This window comes from Bubalus kerabau, chromosome 1 (genome assembly GCF_029407905.1).
Source record: "Bubalus kerabau isolate K-KA32 ecotype Philippines breed swamp buffalo chromosome 1, PCC_UOA_SB_1v2, whole genome shotgun sequence".
Classification (NCBI taxonomy): Eukaryota; Metazoa; Chordata; class Mammalia; order Artiodactyla; family Bovidae; genus Bubalus; species Bubalus kerabau.
In genome coordinates this window covers 127,056,942-127,083,700 of record NC_073624.1, presented here as the reverse complement: position 1 = coordinate 127,083,700, position 26,759 = coordinate 127,056,942, and the positions used below count along the sequence as shown (strand labels likewise).

General features: G+C 46.6%; 1 protein-coding gene and 1 pseudogene across 1 annotated transcript; one reads left to right on the top strand and one right to left on the bottom strand.

Annotated features, from left to right (window-relative positions):
• Positions 1-255: 255 nt before the first annotated feature.
• On the top strand, positions 256-19,722 carry FAM89A (family with sequence similarity 89 member A). Its single transcript, XM_055588020.1, has 2 exons — positions 256-591; positions 18,635-19,722. Exons 1-2 carry the CDS (start codon positions 319-321, stop codon positions 18,896-18,898), a joined length of 537 nt encoding a protein of 178 aa, XP_055443995.1. The 5' UTR covers positions 256-318; the 3' UTR covers positions 18,899-19,722.
• LOC129641221 (short coiled-coil protein B-like) lies at positions 9,079-9,433 on the bottom strand (annotated as a pseudogene).
• Positions 19,723-26,759: the final 7,037 nt, after the last annotated feature.

Below are 26,759 nucleotides of genomic sequence, written 5' to 3'. Positions count from 1 at the left end.
GGAGGTGGGGCCCCAAGAGGGCGCGGGCGCGGGACGGGGACGCAGGGAGGGGGCACGGGAGGGGACGGGGCGGGGCGAGGATGGGGGCGGAGCGCGGGGAGGGGACACAGGGAGGGGGCGCTGAGAGGGGGCGGGGCGTGGGGGGGTGGAGGCACGGGGAGGGGCGGGGCGGGGCGCGGGGCAGGGCAGCGATGTGGGGAGGGGAAGTGGGCGGAGCGCCCCCGGGAAGGGGGCGGGCTGGGGAGCAAGGGCCCCAGGCGGCGGCGGCGGCGGTGGCTGCGGCTGCGGACCGGAGAGCGCGCGGTCAGGCCGGACGGGATGAGCGGAGCCGGGGCTGCCGGCTCCGTGCGCGGGCTGCGGGTGGACGGGCTGCCTCCGCTGCCCAAGAGCCTGAGCGGGCTGCTGCACTCGGCGTCGGGCGGCGGCGCGTCGGGGGGTTGGAGGCACCTGGAGAGGTTGTACGCGCAGAAGTCCCGCATCCAGGACGAGCTGAGCCGCGGGAGCGCGGGAGGCGGCGGGGCTAGGGCGGCGGCGCTGCCCGCCAAGCCCCCCAACCTGGACGCCGCGCTGGCCCTGTTGCGCAAGGAGATGGTAAGGGAGGTCCGCGGGCCGGAGCGGGGGTCCTTTCCAGCCGGGCTCGCCGTTCTGGGAAAGTTCGCCGGAAGTCCCTGCGCCACCCGCCCGTCTCAGGCTCTTTGGCCCCAGGCGCCGACGCGTAAAGAGGGAAACTGCCCTCTCAACTACCCCGTTTTGCTTGTCCTCTCTGTGCCCACTACTGGACCCTCGCCCAGGGAGGTACCCCTTTCAAAAGGCAGTTTTCTGGAGACCCGGCGCTCCTCGTCTGGCCCCAGCTGGCTCAGAGACCCATGAGGAGCTGCGTGGGGCTAGCGCTTGGCCTCGGGCCGGGGGCGGCTGGTCACCCCTCCCCAGGGGGCAGCTCATGTCCCGGGGTCGGGGGGCGGCCTTCACTGCGCCCGCGGGGTTAAGAGCTGTGTGCAATTGTGTTTTCCTGCCCTGAAGAGAATAGCTTTTTGTCCTCGCGAGTGTAGACTGCGGATTGGAATAGCCCTCGCCCCTTCCTCCCCGCCCAGGGCGCGTGCAGAATCGGATTACAGCGGAGCGGCTCCTCACCCTGATAGTCTCCGCGTGGTGGCCGGTTCCCCAAGCCCGCTAGAGAGGATTGGGGGGGTGGAGTCCTCGCCGTGTGGGTGAAGTCCATGTGGGTTCTTCAGGTTGTGCCTGGGCTGCAAACAATGGGGCTTAGTTTTTCTCGGTCGTTGGAAAGTATGTTAGGTGTTCGTGGACTAGGACTAATGAGTTAAAGTGAAGCCGAAAGCAGCTCAAGGGTCTCCAGCTTTCTCCAGGCTTAGGCCAGCTCAGAAGACAACAGAAAAACCGTCTAACGCTCCTGCAGGCCTCTGATCACCTTTCTTGGCCACTCTCTCAGTTTAGAATTTGCACTTTCCTTTTACCTAATGCAGATTACCCCCTACAGGTAAGTACTTTATTAAGGAAATCTAATATATGAAAAATTTTTTTTATCCCCCCAAATAAGTTGGCACCTAAATTTATAATAGGAATCCTTTAAATATGCTTTAAGTATATTACGATATTATTTAGAAAAATTCAATTTTGCATTTCTTTCGGGAAAATGTCTGTCCTGAAAAGTAAGAATTAAATCTAGAAACAGCGTTAACACCTTTTAAGCAATTCAGTATTGTCTTCCCACTCTGTGGCTGCCACTGAAGTGATTTCCAGTTCTGCCTGAGAAGATTTTCTAAGCTTCTTACAGAATGACTTAAATTTCAAGCCAACTGTTTTTATTTATTAATCAGCATTAATCAACACCAGGATTGCACAGCTGGTAAGCTGTATTTTCATTAGATAAGCCTACACCCAGTATCTTTAGAGTCTGAACTTGGATGCAGCATAAATAAAGAGGGTGAAATAGGAAGACTCATCCTGGTTAATTTAAGGGACCAGAGACAGGAAAACCTCAGGCCACTCCCCCTGTGAAGCTCTCTCTGGTTTATAAACATGCTCTGGAGTCTTGCACACTCCTAAGTGGTAACTTGGGAGTAACCATGCTGTTCCCAAAAGTGTTTTTCCAGGTCCCTCCTGGTGCAACTAAAGTACAGTCATGGCCTTCTAATTATGCCCTGGACCAGAGCTCTCTCTCAGCCTATCGGAAACACAAGAAAAAAACAGCCGTCTGATATTTAGCTGAGATAAAAACAAAACATGGCTACAGGCCTTGACAAGTCCCTTTCAAGGAGTGTCACAAAGTCTTTAGGAGTATTCTGGGGTTTTTTTGCCTTTTTGAGATTTACTAACTTAGGGCAGTGGGGTCTCAGTGGTCGCTTCAAACTGAGGCTCCCATGAGGGTGGGGGTGGGGGCTTGCAAGATTAGAGTTGAGAGTTTGTGCTTGAATTATCTGCCCAGTAGTCTGTGTTGATCTATTTAATTTGAAGGCCTTAGGTCAAATCTATGCCCAGGGAACTAACAAGAAGTCCTGGCAGAATGTAGTTAGTTCCTTTTTAAAAAGTATACAAGCACACAGGAGCAGTAGTGTGGAAGCCCTCTGAATTGCGACTGCATTTTAAGAAGAGAATGGGTGATAGAAAATGCAGACTGACGTGCGCTCCTGTTGGAATAGGGCAGGCGTGGACATTCCACCTGAGAGGACCGGTTGGGGCCAAGTGGGCTGCGGAAAGCCTCAAGAGTAGCAAAGGAACAGGTAAAGCTGGAGAACTGGCTTCGAAGAGTTAATGTGAACGCAGGGTGCTTAGAGGGGTGAGCTGGCTGAGCTTGGGAGGTACTGGAGATGTGCTTGGAGAGATGAGAGCCTGCAGCAGCCTGGGGATCCCAGAATGTGAAACGAGAATCACGTGGGAGACACTTCATTGAAATAGAATCCACAGGACTTGCTGGGTAAATATCAGAGTCAGGATGGTGATGATAAGGAGCCAGAGATGACTTTTTTTTTTTAATAATTTTATTTATGTTATTTATTTTTGACTGTGCTGGCTTTTCTCTAGTTGTGGTGAGCACAGGCTACTGTCTAGCTGCAATGAGAGGGCTTCTTATGGTGGCTTCTCTTGCAGAGCTCAGGCTCTGAGGTGCTCAGGCTTCAGTAGTTGTGGCACGTGGACTCAGTAGTTGCCACTCCTGGGCTCTAGAGCACAGGCTCAGTAGCTGTGGTGCACGGACTTAGTTGCTCTGTGGCGTATGGGATCTTCCTGGACCAGGGATTGAACCCGTGTCTCCTGCATTGGCAGGCAGATTCTTTACCACTGAGCCACCAGGGAAGCCCCCAGAAATAAGTTTTTTAATGGAAAGTGCCCCTAAGCAAAACAATTAATAATTACAGTCGAGCTTCCCTGATGGCTCAGTTCAGTTCAGAGAAGTCGTTCAATCAAGTCCAACTCTTTGCCACCCCATGGACTGCCTGCCCCATGCCGGGCTTCCCTGTCCTTCATCAACTCCTGGAGCTTACTCAAACTCATGTCCATCGAGTTGGTGGTACCATTTAACCATCTCATCCTCTGTCATCCCCTTCTCCTCCTGCCTTCAATCTTTCCCAGCATCAGGGTCTTTTCCAATGAGTCAGTTCTTCGCATCAGGTGGTCAAAGTATTGGAGTTTCAGCTTCAGCATCAGTCCTTCCAATGAATGAATATTCAGTAATTTCCTTTAGGATTGACTGGTTGGATCTCCTTGCAGTCCAAGGGACTCTCAAGAATCTTCTCCAACATGCTTCTTCAAAAGCATCAGTTCTTCTGTGCTCAGCTTTCTTTATAGTCCAATCCTCATATCCAAACATGACGACTGGAAAAATCATAGCTTTGACCAGACAGACCTTTGTTGGCAAAGCGATGTCTCTGCTTTTTAATATGCTGTCTAGGTTGGTCATAGCTTTTCTTCCAAGGAGCAAGCGTCTTGTAATTTCATGGCTGCAGTCACCATCTGCAGTGATTTTGGAGCCCCAAAAACGAAGTCTGTCTCTGTTTCTGTTGTTTCCCCATCTATTTGCCATGAAGTGATAGGACTGGATGCCACGATCTTAGTTTTCTGAATGTTGAGTTTTAAGCCAACTTTTTCACTCTCCTCTTTCACTTTCATCAAGAGGATCTTTAGTTCTTCTTCCCTTTGTGCCATAAGGGTGGTGTCATCTGCATATCTGAAGTTGTTGATATTTCTCCCAGCAATCTTGACCCAGCTTGTGCTTCATCCAGCCTAGCATTTCACATGATGTACTCTGCGTATAAGTTAAATAAGCACGGTGACAATATGTAGCCTTGACGTACTCCTTTCCCGACTTGCAACCAGTCTGTTCCATGTCTAGTTCTAATTGTTACTTCTTGACCTGCATACATATTTCTCAGGAGACAGGTAAGGTGTTCTGGTATTCCCATCTCTTTCAAAATTTTCCATAGTTTATTGTGATCCACACAGTCAAAGGCTTTGGCATAGTCAATAAAGCAGAAGTAGATGTTTTTCTGTATTCTCTTGCTTTTTCAATGATCCAACGGATGTTGGCAATTTGATCTCTAGTTCCTCTGCCTTTTCTAAATCCAACGTGAACATTTAGAAGTTCACGATTCACATACTGTTGAAGCCAAGCTTGGAGAATTTTGAGCATTACTTTGCTAGCATGTGAGATGAGTGTAATTGTGCAGTAGTTTGAACATTCTTTGGCATTGCCCTTCTTTGGGATTGGAATGAAAACTGACCTTTTCCAGTCCTGTGACCCAAATTTACTGGCATATTGACTGCAGCACTTTTATAGCATCATCTTTTAGGATTTGAAATAGCTCAACTGGAATTCCATCGCCTCCACTAGCTTTGTTCGTAGTGATGCTTCCTAATGCCCACTTGACTTCGAATTCCAGGATGTCTGGCTCTAGGTGAGTGATCACACCATCGTGGTTATCTGGGTCATTCAGATCTTTTTTGTATAATTCTTCTGTATATTGTTGCCACCTCTTCTTAATATCTTCTGCTGCTGTCTCCTAATGGGTCAGTAGTAAAAAATCTGCCTGCCAGTGCAGGAGACATAGGTTCAATCCCTGATCTGGGAAGATCCCACATGCTGTAGAGCAACTAAGCCCATGTGCCATGACTATTAAGCCTGTGCTCTAGACCCCGGGGGGCTGCACCCGCTGAGCCCACATGTCACAATTCCTGAAGCCCATATGCGCTGGAGCCCGTGCCCAGCAACTAGGGCAGCCACTGCAGCGAGAAGCCCAAGCACCACAACTAGAGAGAAGTCCTCGAGGCAAACAAGATGTGTCACGGCCATAAATAAATAATATTTTAAAAATTACAGTCCTAGCACCTGATCACTTTACTATTTGGGGATATCTCCTGGTAGGCACAGTGTAAATGTTTTCCTTACATCATCTTATTTGATTTTTATAACTTCTCCATGAGATAGATACTGAAAGTCTACATTTAAAAAAATAGGATTCAGAATTTAAGTAGCTCACCTAATGTGACAATCTCAGCCAGACGTGTCTGGCTCCAAGACCCTGTTAAATCATAGGGTTTTACTGCTATGGGGGGTGGGGGGGCACATGTTGCAAGTATTTTCTAGGTCAGTGTATATTAAAATGTCAAACTCCATGGCGTGCCATTAATGTGGCAGTAATAACTTTAGTCATTCATCATTGGGAAAGGGGGGGTCATCACAGCAATAAGGGAGTCAGGAGAAGTGGCTGCTTATGGGGGAAGGTGGTTTGCCGTCGCATCAGTGGATGTTAAACATTTCAGAACGCGGAGCTGGAGGCTGGCAGAGCCTGGCCTGCAGATAACTGATTGCCGGATGATCAGGGCAGAACACAGGGAGCTAGTGTTGAGGGGCGCCTGTGTGGGTGACGCCCTGCTGTGCTTTGCGAGTCCTGATGTCCGCTGGAGTTTCAGCACTTCCTGTGCTAGTAATGGGCTTACTCTGAAGTTCTGTGCCATTGTGAGCTCCCTTCCCCTCCCCCAGCGAGCCCATTTGGAGAGCTGTGAGGGTCAGACAGATGCTTTTTGCTCTTTAGACCTGAAAGCATCCTTTAAAACAAGAAGTTCAGATTGTTTCCCCCCACCCCGCCCAACAGAGTATATTTGGATTGTATCAGACAGATGTTTGCCACGTGTCTGCTGGTTATAAAGTGCTGTAGAGGATACAGGGCTGAACTAGGATATAGGGCTGAACTCTCCAGGTGTTAAGGAGCTTATAACATCTAGCGGAGGTGGGCATCTTTACAGGAGTACCATTGCTGTAGTTTAGACCTTGTGTCACTTTTCATGTCTGAAGACTTTATTAATAATAGAGACTCAGTTTGAACCAGCTCTTGCAAAAGGAGGGCCTTGTAGGGCCGGATGTGTACAGAGGCAGACCAGAACCAGGGTTGGTGGGGAACCCAGGAAGACTACTGTAATCTTCTTTACCCTCCTTTTTTCCACCCCCCGCTACATTTTGGAATGTGACTGTCTACAGTGTCCACACTCCCAGTTTCAGCCATGCTTCTTACTGCCACTTTGGAAATACTGTGTGGAAGAATACCAGTGGGCCCAGCTTGGGGCGTCTGGATAGCTATTGGTGACTGAGGCCAAGATGGTGTTTTATTTACTAAGGTGGTGTGACTCTGCAGATGGGTGCAGGGCTGGGCATCCCTAAAAGAAAGAAGAGTTTGCAGAAATGGAGCAGGGGGCTACTGCTGGACAGCCAAAATATAAGATCGCTAGTATTTTTAAACATTTTTTCTTTTTTAACTTTTTATTTTATATTGGGGTATAGCCGATTAACAAAACAATGTTGTGATAGTTTCAACTGAACAGTGAAGGGACTCAGCCATACCTACACATGTATCCATCTCCCCCAAATTTCCCTTGCATCCAGGCTCCCACATAATGTTGACAGAGCTCCGTCTGCCATACAGTAGGTCCTTGTTGGTTATCCATTTAAAATATAGCAGTGTACATGTCCATTGCAAACTCCCTCACTGTCCCTTCCCCTCATTCTCCCCACACCCCACCCCACAGCCACAAATTTGTTCTTTAAGGCTGTGAGTTTTTTTTTTCTGTTTTGTAAATAAGTTCATTTGTATCATGTTATATTTCACATATAAGGGATGTTGGGTTTCCCTGGTGGCTCAGACAGTAAACAATCTGCCTGCAAAGCAGGAGACCTGGGTTCAGTCCTGGGTTGGGAAGATACCCTGGGAGAGGGTGTGGCAATCCACTCCAGTATTATTGCCTGGGAAGTCTCATGGACAGAGGAGCCTGGAGGGCTACAGTCCATAGGCTCACAAAGAGTCAGATATGACTGAGTGACCAACACTTCTACTTTCTTATAAGGGATGTCATACGATATTTGTCCTCTGCCTTCCTTCACTCAGTATGACAATCCCTAGGTCTATCCATGTTGCTGAAAATGGCATTATTTTGTTCTTTTTAATGGCTGAGTAATATTCCATTGTGTATGTTCCATATTTTCTTAATCCATTCCTCTGTTGATGGACATCTAGGTTGCTTCCATGTCTTGACTATTGTAAACAGTGCTGCAACGAACATTGGGGTGCATGTATCCTTTCAGATCATGTTTTTCTCCAGACATATGCCCAGGAGTGGGACTGCAGGGTGCTATGGTAGCTCTATATTTAGCTTTTTAAGAAACCTCCATACTGTTCTGCATAGTGGCTATACCAATTTTATTCCCTGCAGACCTCTTTCTGGATAAATATACTTTGGCCTCAAGGGCCCCACAATTTGAAAGATTTTTATCTGGTATGCTGACAGGCTAGCTTGGCTCAGAGGATCTTTGTTGGCATTTCAAATCCTTGCATGTGGTTGAAGCACACACGTGACTCTCAGAGTCCACAGGGATCCTGGCACACATCTTTCCTTGCAGGGTTCTTCAGAGACCACTGCCCAGCAGCCCTGTAAGTTTAGCTCATCAAGCTTATTAGGTCCTCAGAAGCGTCATATGAAAGTGTAGAGACAGAAAGAGAGCCTCAGACATGGAGACGGGAGATGGTAGATCTCTGAGGATTCTTGAGTTCCACTTCTCAAACCATCAGCAGCGCCTTTCTAAATAGTAACTTTGAAAACTCTCTGCCTCATTTTTTCTTTTTTTCAAACTATCCAATAGTTGCTTTGGTCACCCACCTGTGAGTGGGAAGTTGTCCACACAGAACTTTTGAATTCCTGAACTGCAATGGTTTGGGTGAAGAATTGAATCTGAGAAAAACGGTTTGATTCCTGAGAGCAGCAACACTTAACTTTCCCGCATTTTAGTTGTTGTTCAGTCACTAAGTTGTATCCAACTTTTTGCCACCCCATGGATGCAGCTCGCCAGGCTTCCTTAGCCTTCACCATCTCCTGGGGCTTGCTCAAACTCATGTCCATCTAGTCGATGCTGCCATCCTGCTATCTCATCCTCTGTTGCCCCCTTATCCTCCCGCCTTTAATCTTTCCCAGCACCAGGGTCTTTTCCAAAGAGTTGGCTCTTCCCATCAGGTAGCCAAAGTATTGGAGCTTCAACTTCAGCATCAGTCCTTCCAATGAAAATTCAGAGTAGATTTCCTTTAGGATTGACTGGTTTGATCTCCTTGCGGTCCAAGGGACTCTGAATAGTCTTCTCCAGAACCACAATTTGAAAGCATCAATTCTTCAGCATTCAGCCTTCTTTATGGTCTAACTCTCATATCTGTACATGACTACTAGAAAAAACCATAGTTTTGACTGTATGGACCTTTGTTTGTTGGCAAAGGGATGTCTCTGCTTTTTAATACACTGTCTAGGTTTGTCATAGCTTTTCTTCCTAGGAGTAAGGGTCTTTTAATTTTAGTTGAGACAACACCTAAATGCCTGACAGCCTTGTGTGGTGAACTAGAAACTAGGAGACGGCCATGAACTTGAATAGCCCAGATCCCTGCAGAGTTCAGTCTTCACCCTATATGAGACAACAGGGTCTCAGAGAGGGGGTTTGAGTCTTTAAATGGGCTTATGGTTGGAGGCCAGTCTCAAGTCAAGCCCATGCAGTGCCATCTGGAATAAGAGTGTTAGCTCTCAGTGTAGGATTCTTGGTTAGCCTTGGTCAAAGGAGACTGGGGATGGCCACTGGCCTTTAATATCGTGTGGACACCAACCCTTTCTCTTGCTTTTTATGTCAGTTGTCTAAAAACACTAGACACTGACATGAAGTTTTCTGTTTATTGTCCAAGAACTTGGTTTCCTGATTTTTAGCTTCAGATTTTCTCTTTTACTGAATCTACTCTTGCAGAGAGGCAATTTCAATTAGTTATCATTCAAGAAAATGACAAAATGCAAACTAACCTTCAAATGGGTGTTGAATTCCCATGTGTCATTAGTTAAGTCATGCTTTTTCCTCTAGTCCCACTTGATTTTTAGAATCAACTGCATTCATGTGTGCATTCATCATCTTAAGTAATGAACTTGCAGGCCTTTGACACATCCTTGATGAATAGTCCACTGTTTGTGATCCCAGAATTGAGGGATTGGAAGGAAAGCATCCCATTTCCCTTCTCTGCCCTCTCCCCTGCAATTTCATTTTCATAATTTAAAAAAATTTTCTTACAGAAATAGTCACCCAAGGGAATAACAGTACTTATATAGGAATATCTTTTGCAGTGATATATAGTAGTATTCTATAATAATAATATATAACAGTGATAGAATATTATACAATTGTTGAAAAGAATGTGGTAACTATGTAAATGAACATACGTGTTCAAGGTTTGGAAAAGTAAATTACAAAACAGTACATATATACATTTGTATGTGCATTGTGTCTTGAGGGAGGTAAACAGCTAAACAGCTAAAAGTGGATATGTTTAGAACAGTAGTTCTTAAATTATGGTCTGAGGACACCTATGGGTTCCCAAATCCTTTTGTGGGAGTGTCCATAATTAGGTGGTGATCATATGGGCAAATGTGACTTTCCAAAATAGTACCTAAGGAAATATATCAATATTTGGAAGGTCTACATTCAGTGAATCAATTTTCCACATTTTTCATATAACTAATGCTTGGTGCATGGTTAAAAGATCCATTCAAAATGCAAGACTGGTGGATTTTAATGAAACAGTGTTAAAAGCTCATTGGCATAGTTTCAAATTCCACACTGGAGCCAGCTTAAGGATAGTGCCAAACAATAATATCCACTGTTAACTTGAAAGGTGGTTTAAATACTCCTTTTTCCCAAGTACATATCTATGTGAGGCCAGGTTTATTTAAACCAAAAGAGCATGTTATGAGAGATCAAGTACAGAAGAAGATAAGCCAGACATTAAAAAGATTTCTTACACAATCTCATTTATAAAAATGTGATATATGTTAGCAGTGGGTGTCGTGTTTTTGAATGGCTTTATATGAGAGTTTCTCAATTTTCATTTCTAATAAGGTAACTATTGATACGTATAATTTACATAAATAGGAGCTCTTTGGGACCTTCAGTAATTTTAAGAGTCTAAAGGGGTCCCAACCAAGACCAAAACACTTTAAGATTGCTGCATTAGGATATGAAATTAGGGAAGACTATATAATTATGAGCCATTGAATTTTTAATACAGTTAGAATATTTTATTTTTGTAATTGGGAAAGAAAATAAAGGAATGTGCAAAGACATGTCTTAAAGACAGTGGTCAATTGCTTTTTTTCTTTTTCCTTTTCTGCGTAGGACAGAATGAGAGGAAATGGGCTTCATTGGTACAACCATTATTGTAGGTTAGAGATGGACAAGGATGTCTTCACTCACACTGCTGAGCTGCAGAATGGGCTCCATCCATCGGTGTGGGCGCCTTCAGGTGTAGCACCTGGTCTGCTTGCTCTCTCTGAATCACCAGGGCTCTTTTGAGGCAGTCCTCAGCTCGGTGGGGCTGCAGCATTAACAGGAGATGAGGTTGACAGATGCATACCCCCTGGGGAGGAGCCGAGTGACTGATGGAAGCCTGCTTAGGGAGCCCAGAATCACAGTTCACCTGGGAGCTTGGGGTCCTGCAGGAGTATCTCCGGCCAGCTCAGGCAGCTGAGTTCATAGCTCTTTCTCTGTTAGATCAACACTGATGAAGCTTTTCTCTTTGGTCTTTTTTTTTTAAACAGCATGCAGGTCAGCGTTCTGTCAACACATCCTTTATTCAGAAATCAGGTTATGATCCATTAAGTCAGTCACTGCAATCTTTAATTACATTCCAGTCCTGCGGATGCATACTAGACACTCATTAAATTTGGGGCATTTACTAATAGTATTGTCTAAAATAAATTTACAAGCCATTTATTATGTTTTTAAAGGTTCATTATGAGTTAATGCATATTCATAGTAGAAAATCTGGAAAACTCAGAAAGGTGAAAGTCAAAGTGTTAGTCACTCAGTCATGTCTAACTCTTGTGACTGCATGGACTGTAGCCCACCAGGATCCTGTGTCTATGGGATTCTCCAGGCAAGAGTACTGGAGTGGGTTGCCATTCCTTTCTCCAGGGGATCTTCCCAACCCAGGGATCGAACCCAGGTCTCCTGCATTACAGGCAGGTCCTTTACCATCTGAGCCACCAGAGAAAATTCAGAAAGGCTAATAATAAGAGTCACTTGTGATCTCAGCAGCTTGCGGCCCCCAGCTGACATGGCGCCCTCTCCCAGCATAGTCTGTGTGGGCAGTGCACGCTGATGGTCGGGCACGCATGCTGGAGCCCCACCACCCGGCTGCAGCCCCTGCTCTTAGTGAAGGACCTGCATCTTTCAGGGCTCAGTTTCCTCATAACAGAATCCACACCTACTTCACAAAACAAGGATGAGGATTACCTATTTGTGTACAGCTGAGATTTTCTACTCCAGAGTCACTAGCGATGAACTGGTTAGCTGGTTAAAAGTTACATGATATTTTAAGGCTTTTGATAGATATTGCCAGTGAGTCCTGCTGAGAGGTTTTACAAGCATGCAGCCCTACCAGCAATGCACATAAGTTATATACTTTATTATAACTAGTTTTTAAAATTAAGAGTAACATGCTTGTTGGAAAAAAATTTTTTTAGCAGTACAGAAGGCTGTAAATATCCAGTCCCACTTTGCAGAAGTGAATTCTGCTCACAGACATTTTCTCTTCTAGTCAAAAGCTTGCATGTGTGTATGGATAATGTATAAAGTGAGGTCCTACTCAGCGTACTATTCTGTACCTTGAACTTTTCTGCCTAATGGTGTGCATTGGTCAGTGATCTACTCTTGTACTTAGAGAGCTGCTCTTTTAAGTAACTGCCTGGTTTTTATTGTATGTGTGTGTGTGTTCAGTTGCTAAGTCATGTCTGACTCTTGCGACCCCATGGACTGTTGCCCACCAGGCTCCTCTGTCCATGGGATTTCCCAGGCAAGAATACTGGAGTGGGTTGCCATTTGCTTCTCCAGGAGATCTTCCCAACCCAGGGATCAAACCTGGGTCTCCTTCATTGCAGGCAGATTCTTTACCACTGAGCCACTACAGAAACCCTTTTATTGTATGACTATAATTTTTTCAGTCAAGTTTCTATCATCCGTTACGTTTCAAACTAAATGTTCACCCACCAGACTTTTTCTGCATCTGTCTCCATATTTTGGGGCCCCCTGTTCCTGATTCTGTAGCTTAACTTCAGACCTATGCATCCCTTGTACCATGTGAGGTGGGGTATCTTTCATCTTATGGTTGAGGAATCACAGTAGGAGGAGATAGTGGACTGGCACGGGAGAAGCTCATTGCAGAGTGACCCCAGTGTGACCCCAGTGTGATCACTGGGACTAAACTGTGCTGGCACCAGATTTACTCCCCTGCCCCCACCCTGGGCCCAATTTCCTATCTGGACCTGGGTAAGACCATCTCCTCGTATGTTTGTCTTGTTTTCTACTCATTGCTATATTTCAGAAAAAGTTGCTTTTATGTCTCTTGAAAAAGACAGACATAAAAGAGCTTCATACAAGCACGAGAATTACCCCCAACTTTTGTTTTTGGGCTTCCCTGGTGGCTTTTAGCTTCTTAAATAAAACAGACTATTTTTCTTAAGTATATTTTTTACTCCTAAAAACTTCCTAAAATTTTTCATGATGCTTTGTTTTCAATCAGTTAATTTCCCACCACAGTTCTCTTTCATCTCCTAAGCCTCATATCCTAATGGTAACATTTCTGTTATCATCTAAAAGTCAGGAAGAACTTCCTCCTTAACATCACCTTCCAGGGATATTCAGAGACTTGGTGACCCGAAACCCAGCTGGGAACCACCATCCTGTCTGAGGTGTATACATGCGGCTAGCCCATTGTGAGTTTTGAAACTGTTTTGAGGGTGGTTCAGGATTGTTTGGCCCTATTGTTGGAGATGCTGGGGATGAGTGAGCCACCTGTGTGTACAGCAAGTGGGGTGCAGGGAGCTCTGTTTGTGGGACAGGATCAGGAAGGAAGCAGGAAGCCTGAACAGAGAGAGGAAGGAGTCAGGCCAGCAGTTTAAAGCGTGATGAGTGGCTTGTTCTTGATTGTCTCAGAAGTCTACAACAAGGGGCTACAAATTACAGGGTCTAAGAATTCTGTACTTTTCTAAAATGAGGCTGTCTGAATTTTTCAACTGGGTTTTCAGGAAAGAGCTGTGTTTTCTGAATGCAGCTGTGACTCAGCGCCTGTCCTTTGGGGAACACATCACTAAGGTGACGGGCTTCTGCAGCAGGATGAGGACAGAGGTGAGGGATAGTGGGCTTGCTGAGGGCATGTGCCCCTGCCTCTGCCCACTTTTTTTCCGGAAAGATGAGAAGTTCTTGTTTGTGGGTGATTTAATCATGTCCTAAAATGTAACTGCAGTTTAGTTCTGTGGCCAGGCCTTCTTTCTGCTTCCCACACCCCCGAGCCTCATGCCCTCCTGTTGAGAGCCTGCTCTCTGTCCCTGCCTCCCAGCTGTGGGCTCTGCAGTGAGCACTCAGGAAGGAATCTTCGTTTGTCTCTTCTCCTGTCAGGCAAGAGGTGAGTGCTTTTCTGATGACATGGCGAGAACCATGTGGCCTGTGGCTTTCCTCAGGGGCACCTTGGGGTGGAGCCAGGGGCCTGTGGATCCCAAACCCACTGCCAGGCCACTTCATCATGAGGCGTTCTCTGGGAAGGCATCGGGGTCTCTATAGCTTTCCCTTGGTCACCAGTGTCTGAGTTTCCTCCACCAGGGTCTGCACTGGGTGCTGAGGGACCCAAGGGGGAGATGGGTCTGTGCCTTCTGGGTGTGTCCTCAAGTAGAAGGAAGACCATGTGCACCCACAGCAAAGGTAGAGAGTGAGCATCGCCATGAGACAGGCAGAGATGGTGAGGGAAGGTGAGGAGCACTGGTGACTGAGTCCATCCAAGTCAGAAGAGGAGGGGGAGCTGGTGTTGCACTTTAAAAAATAGATATATTTATTTATTTGTTGCTGCGCTGGGTCTTCAGGCTTCTTGTTGCAGTGGCTTCTCTCATTGTGGAGCATGGGCTCTAGGGCGCTAGGGTTTCCGTAGCTGAGGCTTGCAGGCTCTATAGCACAAGCTCAAAAGTTGTGGCGCATGGGCTTAGTTGCTCCATGGTGTGTGGGATCTTCCTGGATCAGGGATCAAGCCGTCTCTCCTGCATTGGCAGGCAGATTCTTAACCACTGGGCCACCTGGAAAGCCCGGGATGCAGTGGGAAACAATTATCTCCCAATTTAAAAAAATAAAAAAAGGTAAGGAAAAAACTTGGAGAATTAAATAAAATGAATCTGACGCTATTTAAAAAAAAAAACACAGAGCCAGGGGACAATCAGGATGAAGGGACCTCGCTGACCGGTGGAGGAGGAACAGGGAGAATTGTTCCAGGTCAGATTATGGGATGCCGCCTAGGGATTTTCAGTTTACCTGTAGAAAATTCAGGTGAAAATGTTTAAACTACCTCAGCAGGGGAAGAGGTGTCCTGGGTGGGAAGCTAGATTGCTCCTGTATGTACTTAGCTCCTGTCCTCCTGGCTAATCTGGAGGGTTGCTGGTGAACCAGAGGAAGCTGAATCTCATGTCTGAAGGAGGCCCTGAGAAGCCAGGCTGTGGGCGTGCACATGTGCTGTGTTTAAATCCCTGTCAAATTAGTCCAAACCCTCGGCATCTGTTGGCTTGTGTAACAGGCGTGTATAGGGCTCTGCTGTATTCCTAGGTGGGTCAGACTTGGTTTCTAGGCCAGCGTTCCGCCCGATGACAAGGCAGCTTTGTGAGTCACCGGCCGCCACAGTGCAGAAAGGTCCAGGTTATGATCCAACCCCCAGCCTGTGCATTTCCCACATAGGCCTGGGAATGCCTCGGACACTTCAGCACCTAAGGAGAACAACCTGGAGCCGCACTCGGGCCAGCACGGTGTTGAGGGAAGTCAGGGCTTCTGCAGTCACCAGGGCCCACCTCCAGTGGTCCAGGAGAGTGGCACACCTGGGCCGATAGCACATCGCTCTACTACTTTTTCCTTTACAGTTTTGGGTTCGCTAGAGGTAAAGAACCCACCTGCCATTGCAGGAGACATAAGAGATTCGGGTTTGATCTCTGGGTCAGGAAGATCCCCTGGAGGACGGCATGGCAACCCACTCCAGTATTTTTGCCTGGAGAATCCCATGGACAGAGGAGCCTGGTGGGCTGCTGTTCATGGGGTCACAGAGAGTCGGCAAGGCTTAGCAACTTAACAACAACAAAATAGCCCATTAACTTTGAAAGTAGGATGCCTTGGGGCGGAGCGTGCCTGGAGGCCACGCCCCCAGCGTCCTGGAAGTCTCTTCCTGGGAACAGCTTCTTTAGAAGTTCTACCATAGAAGGAATTCTGGAAGGACAGGAATCACGCCAGAAACAACAGGATCTGCCTCTCTATCTGGGTCTTCCTTTTGAGTGTCTTGGCTAACACGCCAGATCAGTGTGAGTGGCTCCGTTTCCGTGGTCTGTTCAGCTGTACCAGAGAGGTCGCTGGTGAATAAGAGTGGTTGATGGTGGGAAGAGTGACCTGGAATTTAGTCTTGTCACCGGATAGCTTCTCTTGTGTAGAAAATATCATTGCCGGGTAATTATAAAGACTAAATCCTTTGACATGCTCTGTGTTTCTTTTAAAAATATATTTATTAATAAATATTAATATTTAATTTATTTTTAATAATTTTTAAAATATTTTTTATTTTTTAAATTATTAAAGTGTGATAACATATTTACAGGAGACTTGGAAAATACAGACCAAGGTTACATATCGTTCCACTATCAGTTCAGTTCAGTCGCTCAGTCGTGTCCAACTCTTTGCAACCCCAGAACCGCAGCACCCAGGCCTCCCTGTCCATCACCAACTCCTGGAGTCCAGCCAAACCCATGTCCATTGAGTCGGTGATGCCATCCAACAATCTCGTCTTCTGTCATCCCCTTCTCCTGCCCTCAATCTTTCCCAGCATCAGGGTCTTTTCAAATGAGTCAGTTCTTTGCATTAAGTGGCCAAAGTATTGGAGTTTCAGCTTCAGTATTAGTCCTTCCAATGAACACCCAGGACTGATTTCCTTTAGGATGGACTGGTTGGATCTCCTTGCAGTCCAAGGGACTCTCAAGAGTCTTCTCCAGCACCACAGTTCAAAAGCATCAGTTCTTCTGCGCTAAGCTTTCTTTATAGTCGAACTCTCACATCCATACAAGACTACTGGAAAAACCATAGCCTTGACTAGACGGATCTTTGTTGACAAAGTAATGTCTCTGCTTATTAATATGCGGTCTAGGTTGGTCAGAAGCTTCCTTCCAAGGAGTAAGCGTCTTTTAATTTCATGGCTGCAAGCACCATCTGCAGTGATTTTGGAGCCCAGAAAAATAAAGTCAGCCACTGTTTCCCCATCTATTTGCCATGAAGTGATGGGACCAGATGCCATGATCTTAGTTTTCTGAATGTGAGCTTTAAGCCAACTTTTTCAGTCTCCTCTTTCACTTTCATCACACACCACTATATATTACAATTATTTTTTTAAGTAGATAAATTAAGCTTTTTAGTTGGGGTTTTAATATCAAACTCTCAAAAATTAATGGAATAAATATACAGAGAAGCAGAGGGATATAGTAGACCAGAAAAAACACTGTGAACCAATTCAACATAATTAAGATTTATACAATTTTCACACAACAGTAGGATACAAATTCTATTCAAGTTCTCATACAGTGTAAACTAGGAGACACTGAAACATATCCGGGGACATAAAAACAAGGTGCAAAGATTTCATGGTCTAAAGGTATTGAAATCATACAGTCTGTTCTCATATCACTGTGGAATTATGTTAGACATCTGTATCAAAAGATATGTGAAAATAACCCACATATTTCCAAGTGCACTGTGACATTTACCAAGAGAGATCTTCAACTTAGCCATTGAAAGCCTCAATAAAGTTAGACTGAAAAAAACACATATTCCTTGTGTTATACATATTTATATATAAATATGTTACACACATACATATACATATGTTACACATATTTCCCTTGCATCTTGAGTGCTTTAGTGTAGTGCTTGGTACGTGGGAGACATTTGATTGCTGTTTATTAAAATAGTTGATAGTTCATTTAATCCTCCCAATAGATTAAGAGAAATTATTTCATTTTGTCATCAAGGCATAGAGATGATAAATAACTTGCTTGAGAGCCCAGAAGCAGAAGGGCCCAGGGCAGGTCTCCTGGCATCTGTTTAGAGTTTCCCATCTTGAGAGTCCCTGAGGTTGACTGCTCAGCAGCTTGCTCGGCGTCCCCATTCCCAGTGGCCCTGGACCTGGGCCGGAGTCAGAGTCTGCAGGCTTCACAAGAGTGGTTCTCACGCACTGGAGAGAGTAGTAGATGTGCTGGTCTGCGCTGCATTTCTAGATGAATTAACCCTTCTCTCTCTGGGATTGATGCATTTTCCTGTCCTGACTATTCTCTTTTCCCTGGGATGGGCCCCTGGGGGAGGGAGGAACTTGAAGATAAATGTGTGACTTTGAAATGTTCTTTGTTCTGTTATCACTTGGGGAAATAGTTCCCAGGGGAATCTGTAGAGGCCCAGGTTTTACTAAGGCTTATTCGGTGGTTCTCTCTGGGGAGTGACCCCACAGCCATCTTAGGAGGAGATGTCCTCTTCTCCAAAGGAGAGGGAGTCTGACTCCTTGTGAGTCTGGAGACCCAGCTGATTGGAGGTGGGTGCTCCAGGGGGCAGCGTATGACACTAACTGCTGAGCTGCTGGTTCTGTTACAGAGACTGTTGCCCCAGGAAGGAGAGAGCACGTGGGGGTCTTCTCTGAATCTGATCGTAGCAGGAAGAGATGACACCCTTGCATCTTGGTGTCCAAAGTGAAGCTGGCTGGGGCTTTCAAAATGTGCAAGGCTGTTGCTCTGCAGGGCGGGCCAGATCACCAGGCGATGTTCTGCAGGCCAGGCTCGCTGCCCCACACATGTGGTTGTTCCCTGACATGTTGGGTAACGTCTGAGGTGTGGGCATTGCATAATTAAGGTTTTCTCAAAACTGAAGAGCCAGAGCATTCAAGTGATGCTCTGAGTCACTGGCCATGTGGAAAGAACATGCCGGCACGGGCAGATTGCTGACTGAGAGCACCGCTAAGATTTCACTCTGTTGCTGACTTCTCGCTTTTACCTCCCTGCCCCTTCCCTCAAGGTTGGCCTCCGACAGCTGGACATGTCCTTGCTCTGCCAGTTGTACAGCCTCTATGAGTCCATCCAGGAATACAAGGGAGCCTGCCAGGCAGCGGCCAGCCCAGACAGCACTTACGCTCTGGAGAACGGCTTCTTCGATGAAGAGGACGAATATTTCCAGGAGCAGAACTCCCTCCAGGATGGGAAGGAGCGAGGCCCCCCAAGGGACCTGACGCTGCCCGTCTCCCCACTCTCCAGCGGCGACTGGATCCTGGAGTCCATCTAAAGGATGCAGGAGGCAGGCCACTGTCAGCACGGGCTTCTCTTCTGTGGGCCGTCCTCGAGCCTGTGGGACCAGCACTGCCAGCTTAATTTGCAGGCGGGGACATGTGCCTGGGCGTGGGGGCCGTGGTCTGTTTGGAGGGCCACTTTCTGCTGAGTGATCTGGAGGTGCTCAGCAGTCTCCTCACACCCCGGTCCTGAGACCCTGTGGCCAAGGGGTTATACTGAGAGAATAATGAGAGAATCCCTGGAGAAGACCTCTTGTATTCTGGGCAAGATGAAACAGCTTGTATATAGCTAGTTACTTTTCTGCTGGTGGGGTTTGCTTCCAGTTTGCAGTGTGTGAGAGCTCACATTTCACTACTGCCCTTCCTCAGGACCTTCTGCTGCCTTTCTTGCTGTTTCATGAGCTTCAGAGCCACTTGGTTGAGCTTTATTTATTTGTAAGCTGCATTACTAATTGTCCAGGGGACTCAGTAAAAAAAGTGTACTGAGAAAGTAAACCTTTCAGGCCACACCAATCAAGAGACTTGCATTCTCTGAACCTGTCCAGATATTTTGTGTCCTTCTGTGTGCATCAGAGATGGGTGGAAGACAGTGCAGAGTTACCTCGAGCTGGGAAACAAAACGGGCAAGCGATGTGTATCATTCACTGTAAGGTGGTGAACGGTTTTGGTTTTAAAGATTCTGGGTATCAGCTGTAGTATGTTAGAAAGCAAACTCTTCCACTCAATACGGTGATCACCTGAAGCCTTACTATATTTATTAAAATCTTTTATGAACACTTTACACTTTGTAGGTTAAAAGTAAAGATAAAAGGCTAAACTATCTGTGGTTGTATATTATTTTGGTCTGACTTTCATAACTCGAACGCATTGAATCCAGTGACTGAAAGAAAACTGCAGTTTGCTCACTTACCATTAAGAATTTTGAAAGAAGCTCTGTTCCTCTGTTGGCCCATCCTTAATGTTGATTTATCAGTAGACTGCAACATACTTAGGGCTCAGTGCTGTTCAGTCATTGCATACTCTGGACCCCTTGCTCCTCTTCTCTTTGGTGCAATAATTGCTTTATTAGCACCTTTTTTGGGTCAGAGTGAGGAAGGAAAACTCACCATTGTTAATCAGCCTGTTAACAGCCTGTTATGAACACAACTCTGTGTCGGGAGCTGGGGTGAGGGGCAGAGGAGGAAGAGTTCTCCTGTTCATTTTCTATGTTGCGAATGGTCACTGAAATGAGGGGTGGCAGTAAATTGCCTTTAGCATGTGGCCTGACTGGTGGGGAAAATTGAAAGTGGTAAAACCCGGTGAAGGAGAAGGGGGTGACAGAGGATGAGATGGTTGGATGGCATCACTGATTCAGTGGTCACAGTTTGAACAAACCCTGGGAGATGATGAAGAACAGGGAAGCCTGGTGTGCTGCAGTCCATGGGGTTGCAAAGAGTTGGACACAACTTAGTGACTGAACAACAGCAACAAAACCAGGTGACGACTGGTTGTCTGCTGGGACCTCTTTCTTTGAGGCTGGCCCCTTCTTCACATGAGTTGAACCCAAGACCAGCTGACCTCAACCTTGACCACACTAAAATGCTTGGGGGAACTTTTAGAACAATATTGTTTGTTGTCGTCGTTTAGTTGCTGAGTCCTGTCCGACTCTTTTGTGACCCCATGGACTGTAGCCTACAAGGCTCCTCTGTCCATAGCATTTCCCAGGCAAAAATACTGGAGCGGGTTGCCATTTCCTTCTCCAGGGGATCTCCCCAACTCAGAGATAGAACCCGTGTCTCCTGCATTGATAGGCAGATTATTTACCACTGAGCTACCAGGGAAGCCCAGGACAGTATTGGGCCTGGATTAAGACTCCCCCTTGCCCTTGTCCCCTCTCCAGCATCATTTTTGATTTAATTAGTAAGGAGTGAGGCCTGAGCATCCCTGTGGTTCTAAAAGTCACCCAGGTGATTCTCATGTAGATCTAGTTACAGTCTAGAGTTCAAAGTGTCCAGGTAGCAGGCATCACCAGCAATGTGGTACGGAATCTCACCCCACCCGGCCTTCTGCCCCAGGTCCTGCATGCACCTTGACAAGATTCCTCCTGTGTAGATGATTCTTCTGCACAGAGTTCCAGAAGAATGCTGCTTTAAGTTAGCCCAGCACCAACAGAGCTGCTTGGAGAGGGCTGTGGTGCCCCCCTACAGCACTAAAGAATTGCCTGGCCTGCCCCAAACCCTGGTCACTGTCCTCTCAGAGGGCCAGGCTTGCAGGGCTGGGAGCCCTCTGATTCAGAGTGCAGGCATTCCCTTGTCTGCTGCCTCTGGCTCCTTCTAGACCTGCGGTGACTCATGGTGCCTGTGAGTCTCTGAAGGCAGGAAGTATGTCAGAGTGTAAGGTGGGATGAATCAAGGTGAGCAAGGGACCCTTCCCTTCCTGTTGGGCTGAGATGTTCCTTGCTCCTGTAGTGAAGTAGTGTATACACGTAAACCACTGTGGTGGCTAATGCTCCGCTTGAAATATATTAATATATAAACCACCCCAAACTGTCTCTTACTCCACAGGTAGTATACTGCTGTAAGTATTGCTTAGCAAGGAGTATTAAAATTCCCCAGATCGTAAAATGTTTTCTAATAGACCCTTCTACAAAGGTGCCTTAGATGATTAGAAAATAAATTCCATCGGTGTCCTTTTTTGCTACCTGGCATAAATCATTACCTGTAAGTTCAGAGTGGGTCTGTCTTGGTACTCAGTGACCAGCAGAGAAATGGAGGTGATACAGCCATTCAGTGTTACCTGATGAAAGCTGAAGAAATTGTGAATTAATTTGAAGGCAACATCCATAGTAGTTAAACACCTTCAGCTTTCTAGGCATAAGTGCAATGAACTCAGAATTGTTGCTACTTTAAGTCCTGGAATTCACAGATGATACCATTCTTGTTATGTGCCCAGTGGAATTCACAGTTAACCAACCTGGCTCCTTGCTTTCATTTCTCTGTAACCTAGGGTGATGTCATTCATTCACCCAACATTTGTCTAGCGTTTTTCTGGATCACATTGATCCAGGCGGCAAGAACAGGTGAATAACGAAGAACGTCTGGCAGATGTTGCACTTCCACAAATAGCCTCGTACATGACAGTAAGTTTTATGACGGGGCAAGTACCGTGGACCGCTGAGTCCTAGAAGACTCAGCCACTACTTGAGGATGTTGGTGAAGATAACATCTAAGCTGGCTTTGGAGAATGAGTGAGTTCTTCAAGAGGCAAAGAGTAAGAAGGAATGGTGTAAACAAATTCTCCAAAATCATTTATGTGCAGTACTGTGTGTGTTCATAAAACATTTTCATTTCTATAAATGGATTCAGCCACTTACTTAAGACCATGGCTAAATAACAGCAGAGCTGCAGTTCTCAGATGCAGTTTGTGCTTTGTGTTTAAGGCACAAGCAGGCGCAGGTATAACGTGAAACCTAAGGAGACTGTCTGGTCTAGCCCCTTCACTTTCATCACAGAGCTTTAGTATTTAATGATTTGTTGTGTAGTGCATTCTGCAGGATCTTGGTCTAACGTCTACACGCACAGGCCGTATTTCTTTCAGAGTCTGTGGTAATACGTATATGCCAAGTGTATGTGACTGAAAGCAACCAGCATCACTTCACTGTAGGCAAGTTGGCAATTGAGTCCCATCTTTTTTTTTTGCAAATTAGAATTCTTCATACGTGTGTGTGTGTGTTATAAAACAAGGACAAATGCTACTTCAGTGTTTGTAACCTTGTGTGTATGTGTGTGTGCTCAGTCATATCCGACTCTTTGCGGCCCCCTGGACTGTAGCCTGTCAGGCTCTTCTGTCTGGAATTTTTCAGGCAAGAATACTGGAGTGGGGTGCTGTTTCTTCCTCCAGGGGATCTTCCCGACTCAGGGAATCTGCGTCTCTCGAGTCTCCTGCATTGGCAGGCAGATTCTTTACCACTGAGCCACCTGGGAAGCCCATATGTGTATAAAATATACTAAAATATATTTTATTTATAGAATTTTACTAAAATACTATATACTAAAACACCCAGGTGATTCTGCCATGTTATTTGCTCTCAAGAAAGGGGCAAAGTGAAGAATCCCAGTGCAACTTGGTGGGCCCAAATATGGACCTTCCCACAGTCTATGTCGTGCTTGCCCCCACTCCCAGACCACTATCCCTTTTGGTGTTCCAACTCCCAGTTCCTGCAGCAGGAAACCCCAGTGGTCTGGCGTGGGCACTGGGGGAGTCGAAGGTACCGGAAGGGCTGACTGGGTGAAGGAGGACACGTGACCTTTAAAACAACGCTGCATTGTGGGGAGTGGGCCATGTGACTCGGGCAGCTGCCAGGGCCCTGTCTTCTTTGGTACAAATGCATGTGGGACGGCCACTCCTCCAGCAGAGAGTATTCCAACAGAGTACTTCTCAATGTTGTTTTTGGTACAAAATAAATGCAAAGGAGATGGCGGGGTAGGGAGTGGCGCAGGCTGGGCCAGCACATTCTGCAGACCTCAGATCATGGCAGCGCTCTCGGGGGCTCAGTTGAGGGGGGTGGAGGTGCTGCTGCTCCAGAGGATTTGCAGGCCCAGCAAGTAAAAGCCCAAGCCTGTCCCACCTTGTCCTCATGGACTGTACTTTCAGTTCACAGACATGTATCCGAGCCTGTTATATATGGAGGTAGCAGAACTCATGTTGGAAGATAGCATCTGGAGGTTACGCCTGAAGAACAGCTGACACCTGCTGCGTCGATGTCACGGGTGAAAATGCTTTGGGGCCGTGTGGGCCTGCCGAGCACCTAGTGGGGGCTTTGGAGAGGGTGTCAACAGCCTGCCTGATGCCTTTGTTCTAATCAATTGTGATGAGGATGCCTGATTTTCCACCCCACTTCTCTGGCCTCCAGTTAACTGAAAAACAGGCCCCTGGATACCCAGCTTCCAGCCTGATTCTCTTGACTCCTTGAAGAACTTGCACAAGCCAGTTGAGTATCTATGGAATGCTGAGCAAAAACCCTTATTAAATACATGACTAAAGCAAAATTAGCAAAATAAAAGCAGAAAGCAGTCATAGGTAAGGAAGAGTTATGACCCTAGAGAGGCAGGTGCCTGTACGAGGAGAGGGCAAGGAGACAAGAGAATTACACACTGCCAGCCTCAGGCAGAAGCTCAGAGACCCCTCTCCCTGCTCTCCATTCCATCTCCAAGAAGGAAGCACTAATGAAAGCCAATGACCATTGAGGTCCCAGGAACACAGAAACCGCTGATAATGGGAAGGCCGATTTTGGTGGGAGGAGTACTTGTGTGAGACATACACATGGTTGTACAGGCTCTTAAAGCCTGTTGTACACAGTGAAGTAAGTCAGAAAAATATTGTATATTAACACATATATATGGAATCTAGAAAAATGGTGCTGATGAACCTATTTGCACGGCAGAAATAGAGGCACAGACATAGAGAACAGATTTGTGGATGCAAAGAGGAAAGGAGAGAGTGGGACAAATGGAAAGAGTAGTACTGAAACATATATATTACCACATGAAAAACAGATAGCTAGTGGGAAGCTGCTGTATAACAGGGAGATCATACTCTGACAATGAAAAGGGGTGGGATAGTGTTGGGGAGTGGAAGGGAGGTTCAAGACTGAGGGGATGTATGTATGCTTATGGCTGGTTCACAGTGTTGTATGGCAGAAAGCAACACAACATTGTAAAGCAATTATGCTCCAATTTAAAATAAAGAGAGAAAGAAATAGACACGGTTAAAGCACAGTCACCGTATGACCTGAGAGCACTTCCCTGTCTTACAAGGGCACAGAATCAGAGAAGAAGAGTTAGGACTTAGCTCCGCTGTGTTTCAGGATTTAGGGGAGAGAGCAGCTTACCTTTCATTCTGTCTGTCCTGTCCTCAGGGTGATAAGATGCCAGGGTGGGCTCAGGGAGAAAGGGCAAAAGAGGAGACCACTTAAGATGGCCTCTAGAACATCATCTGTGTTAGAGACAAGTGAAGTCAAGTGAAGTCGCTCAGTCGTGTCTGACTCTTTGCGACCCCATGGACAGTAGCCTACCAGGCTCCGCCATCCATGGGATTTTCCAGGCAAGAATACTGGAGTGGGCTGCCATTTCCTTCTCCAGGAGATCTTCCCAGCCCAGGAATTGAACCCGGGTCTCCTGCATTGCAGACAGACGCTTTACCGTCTGAGCCACCAGGGAGGCCCTTAGACAAGAGCACTCTGAAATTCCCAAGTCCAGCACAATGGTAGGAAAACCATAGGGATCTGAGGTTGGAGGGCAGGCTGGGAAGAGCACTCATTCATCTGATGTGTCATGTGCAGGGATGCCCCAGGAATCTAGATGGAAGTGAGTTTGCAGAATGAGGAGGGTACTCGCTCACCAGACTCCACTTGCAGCTACTGTGTGTCCCTAGTGTGCCCACTGAGCGCTTGTACTCTGGGCTGATCCCCCTCTGCCTTCCTGGCAGAAATACTGAGTTGGCCAAAAGGTTCGTTATCAGTTCCCCCCACAGGCTGTTGTGGGGGAAACCGAAGGAACTTTCTGGCCAATCCAGTACTAGCAAAGATGTATTCAACTCATTTTCCCCTGGGGTCATACACCATGTGACTTTTCTCAACAAGCTAGTATCAAGACACATCCTGAATGACCATGTCATTGAGCAGTAATTTACACCAGCTCAAGCACCCAAGCTGAAGCACTTTCAGTGTGCTGGGACCTTGAGTTGGAAGAAGCCCAGTAGAAGACGTGCAAGTTGAACTTCTCTACCCCAACTGTGGAAGGAGGAGAGGGAACATGCCCCCAAGGCAGAAGGCACACTCTAGTGCTGACACACGCCTGGTCACACACATTGATCATTTTCAATGGATTGATATGATTTATGTATCACCTTCATTGAAAGAACTTTTCTTAAGGTCTTCCCTGGTGGCTCAGTGGTACAGAATCCACCTTTTGATGCAGGAGACACAAGTTCGATCCCTGATCTAGGAAGATCCCACATGCCACAGAGCAACTAAGCCCGTGCACCACAACTATTGAGCCTATGCTCTAGAACCTGGGAGCCACAACTACTGAAGCCCAGCATGAAGCCCATGCTGAGCCAGTGCTCAGCAACAAGAGAAGCCCATGCACCTACCGCCACAAAGAGTAGCCCCTGCTTGCTGCAACTAGAGGAAAGCCCTTGTGCAATGAAGACCCGGTGCAACCAAAAATGTGTGCATGCTAAGTTGCTTCAGTCGTGTCCAAGTCTTTGTGACCCTGTGGATTGTAGCCCACCGGGCTCCTCTGTCCATGGGCTTCTCCAGACAAGAATACTGGAGTGCACGCAAGAATACTGGAGTGGGTTGCCATTTCCTACTCCAGGGGATCTTGACCCAGGGATCAAACCCACGTCTCTTGTGTCTCCTGATGGGCAGGTGGATTCTTTACCACTGGCACCATCTGGGAAGCCCAACCAAAAATAAAATAAGTAAAATTATATTAAAAAAAAAACTCTTTAAGACTGCTTTATAAAAATTCACACAACACAATGCAGGCAATTTTTTTGAAAAGTGGGTTTAGAAATCAGCACAAGGGCACGGAAGAGAAGATGAAGCCAGGGGTAGAATCAGCACAATAAGTATCCACTGTAAGACAGACACAGTGTTCTATTCGCCTGCAGCATGTAAATGCAGGATTTTCTGACCTTGAATTCAAATTGAGGCCATGGATCGATGGTGAACGCGCAACTCCAGAGCAGGTGTTTGCCTGGGTATTTCCTGCCAAATGTGCTCGAGCAAGGTGACTTCTGGAAAATACAGGGAGTTAGAAGACATTCTCTACATGTCATGAGAGAACATCAGAGCTGCATGGAGTCCACTCC